Source organism: Symphalangus syndactylus, chromosome 19 (assembly GCF_028878055.3).
Source record: "Symphalangus syndactylus isolate Jambi chromosome 19, NHGRI_mSymSyn1-v2.1_pri, whole genome shotgun sequence".
Classification (NCBI taxonomy): domain Eukaryota; kingdom Metazoa; phylum Chordata; class Mammalia; order Primates; family Hylobatidae; genus Symphalangus; species Symphalangus syndactylus.
In genome coordinates this window covers 45,759,182-45,771,774 of record NC_072434.2, presented here as the reverse complement: position 1 = coordinate 45,771,774, position 12,593 = coordinate 45,759,182, and the positions used below count along the sequence as shown (strand labels likewise).

Sequence of the window (12,593 nt, the reverse complement as noted above, 5' to 3'; positions counted from 1 at the left end):
AAATAACCAATTGCTAACAAGTTCTTTTACATATTGAGGTCGTCTTCTGAGATTGTATTAATAGGTTATAATATATTTTGAGTTTTTGAGGATGACAATTATTTCAAATGTAAAATAAAGGACACTTAAGTTAAAGGTAGCTGCCATAGATTGAATTGTGTCCCCTTAAAATTCATATGTTGAAGGCCTAACCTCCAATATGATTGTATGTGGAGATAGGGGTTTTAGGAGGAATCTCAGGTTAAATGAGATTATAAGGATGGGGTCCTAATGTGACAGGACTGGTGACTTTATAAAAAGAGAAAAACACACGAGAGGTCTCTCTCTGCCATGTGAGGACACAGTGAAAAGGCAGCCACTGCAAACCAGGAAGAGAGCTCTCACCAGAAACTGAATCAGCAGCCCTTGGATCTTAGACTTTCCAGCCTCCAGATTTATGAGAAAATAAATTGCTGTTCTTTAAGACACCCAGTCTATAATATTTTGTTATGGCAGCATGAGCTACCTAATACAGGAGGTCATTTCAAGAAATGCATATGTAAATACAAATAGGCAAAAGCTTAATAACTGAACAAATCCAGCCTCTGCTGGGTAACCAGAATACCTTTAATTTTAGAATACTGTATTTTCTTATCACCACCTTACTTTCAGGCCAATGTAATCTCTCCACAATTCCCTCTGTCTTAAAAACAGTCTTCACTACTATACCCTTTCACCCTGACATTGACAAATCCCTATTTATCTCTTCTAGACTCTGCAGAGGCATTACTTTTTCTAAGAAACATTCAAGAGCTTCCTGTATGTGTCCCCACAGCACCATTTATTTTCCTCATCATAGCACATTCAAAATTATTATATAGGCAAGGTCTATGTATAACTTCATTACTACTGTATCTCTAGCGCCTTAACAGTGTGCCAGGCACAGAGTTAATGTTCAATAAATATTTATACAATGAATTAATAAACATTATAGACTCCATCTGTAATATGTTTGTATTTAGGCTCATTCAAAATTATTTAATTTAATCTCCATAGCAAAGCATTAATTTTTAAAATGCTAGTATATTGTTTCTAAAAATGTTTCATATATCTTTATTACAGATTTATTAAATCGTATTTACAGGACAGGAATGGTAGCTCACACCTGTAATCCCAGCACTTTGGGAGGCCAAGGCGGGAGGATCACTAGAAACCAGGAGTCCAAGACCAGCCTTAGCAACAAAACAAGACCCCCATCTCTCCAAAAACTTAATTAATTAAAATTAATTCCACTAATCGACAAGACAGTCCCAAATATAGTTTTATAAAGATAAATTCATAATAAAAGTACTTTACTTTGTTACAAAATAATACACATAATTAAAATAATGCATTATTTAGGCTTCAATGGAAATGATTATAGACTTTCTGTTTTTTAATAACTGACAACTGTCATGTTTGCACATAGCACCTGATAAGGTGTGGCAATAAAATAATAAGGCTAATTCTTAAACATACAAAATATAATATAATTTAAATAAATTGGTTTTGACTGCTTCAACGATATAAATATTTATATCAAAGATACTGCCATTACCTGAAAAATTGTTGGAATTGTTAACTGGGAAATATCTTCAGAACCAGTTTATAAACCCCAGAAGAAAATTAGTCTAATTACTCTATAATTATCTCTTTTTTACAATCAAACATATAATTCTCCGCCTTGAAAATTCATCTTATTTGCCTCAAGATGACTTTTGTCAGTGCAGCAGTTAAGAGCAAGAACTATGGAGCCAGATGTTTGCATCTGAATTCTGGCTGTTTCACCTACTAGTTGTGTGACTTTGGGCAAATTATTTATGCTTTTTGTGCTTCAGTTTCCTTTCAACATAATGAGAAAAATAATAGTATTTAATTCATAGGGTTGTTGTGTTAGTACAGTTAAAACACAATAGTGCTTGCTACATACTAAGTGCTGTTTAAGCACTTGCTAATATCGGTGGTAACAGTATTTTAAGGAATCTCAAGATTATTTTGCACACTTGTAGGGTCACTAGATTAAGTATACACTTCCAAATATGACTACTTTGAGGCTAACATAAATTTGGGCACATGAGTTTTGGTATACATTAAATAAATCTACCAATCTTATAGTTTACTTATCCATATCTAACATGAATTCAGAGAATGTCATGTCCCAAGTAGATCCCCTAAAATAAAAATGGTAATGTTTTACATATTAAATGTTTACTATATTAAAGGAGAAAAACATTATTTTGTAACTATTTGCATTTCCCCCTTTTTAAACTGGAACTTATTTTAGGGGCATTCTAAAACTCAAAGTTATGGTCAATTTAAATTCCTTGTCCCATATCTAAGGAAAACAATTCTTCATTATTCAAACTTGATAATTTCCCTTCAATGCTAGAAACAGAATTGTTCAAATGTTTGATAACTTACTGGATTTGCTTTATTCCAGGCAAGGCTGCTCACATTGAGGCCTTTGGTTAAGTCACAGGAAAAAGACCAAAGTCGTTCCATGTTGGCAGGTATTGTTGATTCTTCTGCATGTATTTCTTCTTCCTCCTCCTTCTTAGATTCCTCCTCTACCTCTTCATGTTTTGCACTTTCTAAAACATCTTCAGGCTCTTCAGGTTCAGGTTCTAAAGTTTAATCAAATAAAAAGATCATTGTCCTCTACGTCTATAGGGACCTGCCAAAGGCTCCAAACAGCATATCTACCCACCACTGACACTTCAAGCACCATCAGATCTGCTGGATCATATGGTGCAAGTGGCAGGGCACCATGAAGGGCGGCCTGGACCTGTAGCAGAGTCTTCCAACTCAAAGTCTTCTGGGTTCCAACTCAAAGCCAGCAGCTTTTCTGTTTACTCGGTAAATGGGCCAGTGCAGCACATCCAAATGATAAATATGTTGTCTCTAAAATGTAAAGAGACTCACTAGGCATTGTGCTTCTTTTTGGTTGTAAAAGGTGCCAGGTACAACAACTTATCCTTCACCTTAGAAGATACAGCTTAACATATCCCACACCACACACACAGGACACCCAGAAACTTCATTGAGGTAGAAGTCCCCTGAAATTTTGTCAGATTTACTTCCCACCCTCTGACAGGAAAATTTCTTACTGAAGCCTGCGTCCTGTTTACTAAGTTCAAACAGCATATCATCCATGTAATGTGCTAGTGTGTTAACTTGTTGAAGGGAAAGAGCCCTGCAGACTAAATTACGATACAGGGCTAAAGAATTGATATACCCCTGAAGTAGGACAGTGAAGATATATTGCTGGCCTGACCAGCTAAAAGTAAATGGCTTCTGGTTGTTTTTTACCAATAGACATTGCAGAAAAAAAAAAGCATTTGCCTTGTCAATAGCTATGCACCAGGTACAAGGGAGACGTCTTAATTTCCTTAATGAATGTCTTATGGAACAATAGTTGCAATTGGAGTCACCACCTGGTTAAGTTTATAATAATAATCCACTGTCATTCTCCAAGATCCATCTGTTTTTAAATTTATTTATTTTTATTTTTTAGAGATGGGGGGGCGGGGGTCTTACTATATTTCCCAGGCTGGTCTTGAACTCCTGGCCTCAAGCAATCCTCATGTCTCAGCCTCCCAAACTGCTGTGATTACAGACATGAGCCACTGCACTTGGCCAAGACCCATCTGTTTTCTACACATGCCACATATGTGAGTTGAATGAGAAATGTGGTGGTTATCAACATCCCTGCATATTTCAAGTCCTTGACAGTGGCAGTAATCTCTGAAGTCCCTCCAAGAATGTGCTACGGCTTCTGGTTTACTATCGTTATCAATTCAAAGTCCATAGTTTTACATTTTAAATTTTAGGGTTCACTCGTGGTATTGTATATTCTATAAGCTTTGACAAACGTGTATAATGACACGTATCTGCCATTGTAGTACCATACGGAATAGTTTCACTGCCCTACAAATCTTCTGTGTTCTTCCTGTTCATCCCTCTCTGGTCTCTTGTCCCTGGAGACTACTGATCATTTTACTGTCTCCATATTTTGCCTTTTCCCAAAATGTCATATGGTTGGAATCACACAGCCTTTCGAATTGGCTTCATTTGCAGAGTAACATGCATTCAAATTTCCTCCAGGTCTGCTGCTGGCTTGATAACTTAGTGATGAATAATATTCCATTGTCTTGATGTATCATAGTTCATTTATCCATTCACCTACTGAAGGGCATCTTGGTTGCTTCTAAGTTGGGGCAATTATGAGTAAAACTGCTATAAATACCCATGTGCAGGTTTGGTGTGGACACAGTTTTCAGCTCATTTAGTTAATCAACAGGAGTGATTACTAAATCATATGGTAAGAGTATGTTTAGCTTTTTTTGTTTGTTTTGTTTTGTTTTTGAAGACAGAGTCTCACTCTGTTGTCCTGGTTGGAGTGCAGCGGCACCATCGTGACTCACTGCAACCCCTACCTCCTGGGTTCAAGCAATTCTCATGCCTCAGCCCAATAAGTAGCTGGGACTACAGGCACCTGCCACCACACCCAGCTAATTTTTTGTATTTTTAGTAGAGCCAGGGTTTCACTATGTTGGCCAGGCTGGTCTCGAACTCCTGTCCTCAAGTGGCCTGCCCACCTCAGCCTCCCAAAGTGCTGGGATTACAGGCATGAGCTACCATGCCCAGACAAGAGTATGTTTAGCTTTGTAAGAAAGTGCCAGTCTTCCAAAGTGGATATACCATTGTGCACTCACATCAGCATGAATGAGACTTCTTGTTGCTCCACATCTCCACCAGCTTTGAGTGCTGTCAGTGTTTTGGATTTGCCCATTTTAATTAAGTGTGTAGTGACACCTCATTGTTGTTTTAATTTGCAATTCCCTAATGAAATCTGATATTGAAAGATCAGGTGTAGTGGCTCACACCTGTAATCCCAGCACTTTGGGAGGCCAAGGTAGGAGGGTAGCTTGAGTTCAGGAGTTTAAGACCAGCCTGGGCAACAAAGCGAGACCTCATCTCTACAGAACATTTTTAAAAATTAGCTGGGTGTGGTGGTGCATGCCTGTGGTCTTAGCTACCCGGGAGGCTGAGGCAGGAGGATCCATCGCTTGAGCCAGGGAAGCTGAGGCTACAATGAGCCGTGATTGTGCCACTGTACTCCAGCCTGGGTGACAAAGCAAGACTCTGTCTCAAAAAAAAAAGGCGGGGGGCGGGGGGAGGAGGAGGAGGATGAAGAAGAACAAGAACAAGAAGAGAAAATAATAATATCATGTTGAGTATCTTTTTGTATGCTACTTTGGCATGTGTGTATTTTCTTCAGTGAGGTATCTCTTCAGGTCTTTTACCCATTTTTAATCATGTTGTTTATTTTCTTACTGTTGGGTTTTAAGAGTTCTTTGTGTATTTTGGATAATAGTAATTTATCAGAAATGTCTTTTGAAAATATTATCTTCAGTGTGTGACTTGTCTTCTTATTCTCTTGACAGTGTCTTTTGCAGAGCAGAAGTTTTTAATTTTAATGAGGCCCAGCTTATCAATTATGTCTCTCAAAGGATCATGCATTTGGTGTTGTATTTTAAAAGTCACTGTAAGACCCAAGGTCATCTAGTGTTTCTCCCATGTTATCTTCTAGGAGTTTTATAGTTTTGCATTTTACATTCAGGTCTATGATCCATTTAATTTTTGTGACAGGTATAAAGTCTATGTCTAGGTTCGTATTTAGTACCATTTGTTGAAAGACTATCTTTTTTCTATTGTATTGCCTTTCTTCTTTTGTCAAAGATCAGCTGACTATATTTTGGCAGATCTATTACTAGGTTCTCTATTCTGTTCTATTCTATATTTTTGTTTATTCTCTTGCCAATAGCATGCTGTCTTGACCATGATAGCTTTATACTAAGTCTTGAAATATTAAATACCTATATTAGACAAGAAAAAAATGTGAAATCAGCGATCCAGTTTTCCATTTTAAGAAACTAGAAAAGGAGCCAGGAACAGTGGCTCATGCCCATAATCCCAGAGTGGGAACAACTCTTATTTAAAATGGTGTGGAAACAACTGGAGATTCAAAAAAAAAAAAACAAATATTTAAACCTTACCTTAGTCCATTCATAAAAAAAATTAATTCAAAATAGATAACATGATAGATATGTTAATGTGCTTCACTGTAATGATCTTTTTACTATATATATTTATTGTAAAACATCATGTTATATACCTTAAATATACACAATAAATTTATTAAAAATAAAAATAGGCCAGGTGCAGTGGCTCACGCCTGTAATCCCAGCACTTTGGGAGGATGAGGCGGGTGGATCATTTGAAGTCAGGAGTTCAAGACCAGCCTGACCAACATGGTGAAACCTCATATCTACTAAAAATACAAAAATTAGCCAGGTGGTAGTGGCGTGCACCTGTAATCCCAGCTACTAGGGAGGCTGAGGTGGGAGAATCCCTTGAGCCCGGGAGGTGGAGGTTGTGGTGAGCTGAGATAGGGTCATCACACTCCAGTCTGGGCCAGAGAGTGAGACTCTGTCTCAAAACATGAATAAATAAATAAATAAATAAATAATCTAATATAGATAGTAGACCTAAACATAAAAGCTAAAACTATGCAGCTTCTATAAGAAAACTGAGAAGTACAAATTTGCAAACTTGGGGCAGGCAAAGATTTGTTAGAGAGCTCATGGAAAGAATTAATTACAAAAGAAAAAATTGACAGATTAGATTTCACAAAAATAAAAAACTTCTGCTCATCAAAAAAATTTTAAGAAAATAAATTGGCAAGCCACAGACTTAAATATTTGCAAAATATGTAACTGACAAAGGGTTTGTATCCAGAGTATATAAAAATAAGCTCTTACACCTTGATTTTTTAAAAGACAATTCAGGCTGGGCACGGTGGCTCATGCCCTGTAATCCCAGCACTTTGGGAGGCCGAGGAGGGTGGATCACCTGAGGTCAGGAGTTCGAGACCAGCCTGACCAACATGGTGAAACCCGATCTCTACTAAACTATAAAAATTGGCCGGGTGTGGTGGTGGGCGCCTGTAATCCCAGCTATTTGGGAGGCTGAGATAGGAATCACTGGAACCCAGGAGGTGGAGGTTGCAGTGAGCCAAGATTGTGCCTTTGCATTCCAGCCTGGGTGACAGAGCGAAACTCCACCTCAAAAAAAAAAAAAATAATAAAAATAAAAAAATAAAAAAAAGGCAACTCAATTTTAAAACTGGTAAGAGACTTGACCAAACAGTAAACAGAAGATATTCAAGTGACCAAAATAAACCACATAAACAAGAACTCAGTTTTTAGAACAACACTAAAAGGATTGTCAACATCAGGTGTTATAAAGAATGTGGAGCAACTGAGACTCTTATACATTGTTGTGGGAATGTATTTCACTGTTTCTTAAAAAGTTTGGAAAAGTATTTCACTGTTTCTTAAAAAGTTAAACATCTACCCAATAATCCAATAATCCCATTTGCAGGTATTTTCACAAGAAAAATTAAAACATCCATTTACCAAAAGGCTCACACAAAAATGTTTGTATCAGCTTTACTCTTAATATCCCCAGACTGAAAATATGCAAGTGTCCCTCAATGTGTGAATGGATAAACAAATCATTATGGTATATTCATATACTAGAGCATTACTGGGAAAAAAATGCACTACTTATACACGCATCAACCTACGAAATCTCAAAAACATTAATATTGAATGCAAGAAGTCAGACTCAAAAGAATACTTACTTTATGAACCCACCTATATTATATGACATACCAGAATAGGGAAAGTTAATCTATATTGACAGAAATCAGAGCAATGCCTGTGTGTGTGTGTGGTGGGGGTTGGGGGGTGGGGTTAATGTTTACTTGGAAAACAGCACAAGGTAACTCTTAGGGTTAATAGATACGTCCTCTGTCTTGATTAGGGTATTGGTAACTCTGGTTTATACATTTTCAAAATGTATTTTTATATACAATTTAATATATATATTTCATCGTATATAAATGTTACCTCAATAAAACATTTGCTATGGTATTTTTATTTCTTAGATGTGTCGAAAGAAGTGATGTGCCAACAGTAACATTTACATTGTTACATTTACATTTTGTTTTGTAAACGTCAATATATACAGTACTATGTGAATTGCAACCTTACAACTCTTTAAATATAGGATGAAAAATCTATATATATAAGTGATAAAAATCTTTAAATATCAACCTAATATGAGAGAAGGAACACAGTTTTTCAATATTCTTCTAGATGCATGCAGGCAAAAAGATTTACAACCATTTGTCACACATACTATTCTGTAACCTTTTTCTTTTTAAATGTAACCATATAGATTAATTTTGACTTGAAGAATCAAGATAAATTTCATAAAGGAAGTTTCCTTAACCTATATTTGAAAGCCGGGAATACAATAAGCAAACATGGGGTGGGGATAAGGGTAGACTGTCAAGCAAATTCCAACTAAAAGTACTAAGGCAGGAAAACGTAGGTTCTATTTGAGGATTACCAGATAAGTCTAAATATAGCTAACTTTTAGAGTCTCCAAAGCAATATGATAATACAAAGTAATCTGTGGCCATATTGTAGGTATCTTTTGAATGATACACTTTGAGCTTTGTAATTTATTCTAGGCAATGGGAAGGCATTGAAGGTTTTTTGAGTGGTTTAGGATATATCAGCAAAGTGGGCTGATAAAGTAGAAAGAGAACTGGAACTTGAGATCAAAAGACCTTGGTTGAATGCCTAGCTTTTCCATTTACTATTAACCTCACAAAGTTTCTGTAGCCTTCATTTTCTTCATTCACGTATTTTTTAATACATGATTAAAGGTTGATTAAGATAATCTCTAAAATCCTTTAAAATATTCTGTGATCATATGAGATGGGATTTGTAGCAATGAGAATGGGAAGAATGCTCCTGCAATAGATTTGGGAGTAGTAATAAAAGTAAGAACTTAGAAAGTAACAACGACAATGGAAAAGAAGAGGTTGAATATGAGAGATATTGTGAAAATGAATAAGTAATTGAATGCAGGAATAAGGGAGAACAAAGAGCTATAGATGCTTAAGAAGTTTTGAATCTGAGACAATCTGCTTCTGTGGGCATCCTAGTCTGGACTCTAGCGCTACTCACGCATTTAGTGCTGAAAGCTTTAGAAACATGTCCTCTGATAATGATAACTCAACCTGGAGATTACATTTAGAAATATATACTAAAACCCTTACATTTTAAAAATTATTTGAGGTTGTCTAAACATGATATCTTCTTTTTCTTTTTTTAAGAGACAAGGTCTTGCTCTGTGAGTGCAGTGGCATGATCATAGCTTGCTACAACCTTGAACTCCTGGGCCCAAGCAATCCTCTTCCTCAGCCTCCCAAAGTACTGGGATTATAAGCATAAGCAACTGCACCCAGTCTAAACATGTTTTTTTTTTAAAATACCTTTTAAAACAGGAAGCTGACGATAAGCTGCAAGTTTTGGCTGAAATATATTTTCCATTAGAACTCGTTCCATAAAAAATAAGTCCTGATGAAATTTGTCAGACTTTAATATTGCATCTGAGTGGTCTTCCCCATCTTCATGGATTTTTGCCAGAATTACATTTTCTATGTCCATTAGAGAACTAGTTTCACTATCTACAAAATATAAACATGATACAATGATAAAATATTCAAATGGATGGTTCATACATTCTAAAGATTTTAAAAATGACATTTCATCATTTGTATTTATTTTCTTCCAGTTTCCAACAACTTTAACAGACATTTATTGAATATCTTATGTACCAAGCACATGAAAGATGCACATATCTCATTTTGGAATTCTTAACCATCAAAAACTGTACTATTTTTCAGAAGATAGGCAATGATAACCTCCAGAGGTAATTTTTGTCTTTATTCTTTTAAAATTCAAGTTGAAATAAGATGATCAGTCTTCAGAAAAAGGTCTGATTTGATTATTGCTATATAGAAATACTATACTATTGTATTAAGTTTTCTATTGCTGCTGTAACAAATCACAGTGGCTTAAAACAATGCAAATTTATCTTACAGTTCAGTAGATTAGAGGCCTAACAGATGTCACTGAGCTAAAACCAAGAAGTTGATAGGGCTTTGTTCCTTTCTGAAGGTTCTAAAGGAGAATTTGTTTCCCTCACTTTTTCAGTTTCTGGTGGCCACCACAACCTTTCCTTCATCTTCAAAGACAGTAACATTGATTGCATTCCTGCTGACCTTCTTCTGTCATCACATCTCTCTCACAGACCACAGCTGGAAAAGGTCTTTTACTTTTTAGTACCCCATGTGATTAGACTGGGCCCAATAAGATTATCCAGGATAATCTCTCTATCTGAAGATCCCCATTGTAATCACATCCAGAAAAATCTCTTTTGCCATGTTAGGTAACACATTCACTGGTTTCAGGGATTGAGGTGTGCACAAATTTCCGGGACTATTATTCTGCCTACCGCATTACTTAGTAAACTCTTATTTTAAAAACAGAATGGAGGAAACTCTTCCTTCTTTATCTTTATAGATAGAGGGAGCATATTTTTCCCTATTCCTCCTGCTAAATTCAACTAAAAACACTGGAAATTTTAGAAAACAACAAACATAAGCAGTCTTTGAAAGGTGAAGAGAAGGAATGGTATATATATATTCCAGATACGGAGCTGAAGAAGTCAACAACCTGGGAACACTGATGGGCACAGGCAAGAAAAAATCCTGAAAAGAAGCCTCCTCTCTTTAGCCAAAGGATGAGGAAAAGCACAGCCTTGAAAGAAAGAAAGCTTTTAGATGGCAGCCATTCTACTCCAGCCAAGCACAGAAAAAATTGTAGCCCCACCCATGTGACAAAGGCCAAGTGGGAGCCTAGTCTTCCACCCTCACTAGGCTGTAACAAGGCATCCCAAATCCCTGACCTTTCACTCTGTATGGTGTCAGAGAAGGCCCAGCAGGCAGGCAGGACTTTCATCCCTACCAAACATAATGACAGTGGTCCCCTTCCTACAGTGTCAGTGGAGACCATCTGGGGGTCCTGGAATTCCAACCTATCCAGTAGTAACAAAGTATACCTCCCTCTTCCCATTGGAGTAGTCAGAGTTGGACTGGTGAAGAGTCAAAACTTTTATCACTCCCCAGCAGTAATGAGAACAACCTCCACTCTGTTGTGTCAGTGTAGGCCACATGTGTAGCACTAATGAAGCATTCTTATACCTCCTAGCCATGGTGTTGTCAATGGAAACCCGAGCTCCTATCACTGACCCATGGTAATGAAGACACCACTTCCCCTGATGTCATTGGAGGTCAAGTGGTGAATATAGACTTCTACTCTCACCTGGAAATAATCAGGCAGTGAATCCCACTTTCCCCTGCCAGAACGGTGTCAAACAAAGCCCGCGAAAATGGAAGTTTAGGAAAGATCCAGACTTTTACAATACCCCAAATGTCCAGGTTTCAATTGAAAGTCACTCATAATACCAAGAACCACGAAAATCTTAACTTGAATGGAAAAAAGTCCCTATACACCAACATCAATGTTAGAATTATCTGACAAAGAGTTTAAAGCAAACATCATAAAAATCCTTCAACAAGTATTTATGAACACACTTGAAATAAATGAAAAAATAGTATCATCAAAGGAATAGAAAGTCTTAGCTAATGAACAGAAAGTCTTACCAAATGAAAAGAAAAACCAAATGGAAATTTTAGGAGTGAAAAACATAACTAAAATTTAAAACTCAATGGATGGGCTCAACAGCAGAATGGAAGAAAAATAAATCAGTAAACTGGAAGAGAGAACAATGGAAATAACCCAATCTTTAAAACAGACAGAAAAGTCTGAAAAAAATGAGGAGTCTCAAGAACTTCTGCAACCATAACAACATATGTACCATTCACATCACTATCATCCGAGAATTGGAGAAACGGAGTGAGCCTGAAAAGGTACTTAAAGAAATAATAGCTGAAAATTTCCAAAATTTGCCAAAGGACAACAGCAAACATATTCAAGAAATGAATAAATCACAATGAAGATAAACTCAAAGAAATGCACACCAAGACACACCATACTAAAATTTCTAAAAACAGAAGGCCAAAAAAAAAAAAAAAAATCTAGAAAGCAGCAAGAGAGAAATGACACCTTATCTTTAGGGGGAAAATACTTTGAATAGCAGCAGATTTCTCATTAGAAACCCTAGAGGCCAGAAAAAAGTGGCACACATTCTCTGGGTTCTGAGTGGAAAGAATGGTCAATGCAGAATTCCGTACCCAGTGAATTTTCCTATGGGAATAATTCTATACCCAGTGAATTATCCTATAGGAATAAAGAGGAAATTAAGATATTGTATTCTCAGATGAAGGAATACTAAGAATTTGTCTCAAAAAAAAAAAGTCTTCCCTAAAGAATGGCTAAAGGCAGTTCTCTAAACAGGAAGAAAATGAGAAAGGAATTTTAAAACATATGAAAGGAAAAAAGAACAATGGGAAGAGAGAAAATAAGAATAAATAGAATATACTTCTTATTCTTTTGAGTTTTCTTAATTACATTTGACAGTTGAAGCAAAAATTATTACATTGTCTGATATAGTTTTAAATGTCTAAA

General features: G+C 36.4%; 1 protein-coding gene across 1 annotated transcript in view; it reads right to left on the bottom strand.

Annotated features, from left to right (window-relative positions):
- The window catches only part of DNAI4 (dynein axonemal intermediate chain 4), a 108,053-nt gene that overhangs the window by 20,330 nt on the left and 75,130 nt on the right, over positions 1-12,593 (bottom strand). The window contains 2 exon segments of the mRNA XM_055233448.1: positions 2,440-2,642; positions 9,434-9,628. Of these exon segments, the coding sequence (XP_055089423.1) occupies positions 2,440-2,642; positions 9,434-9,628 (398 nt within the window).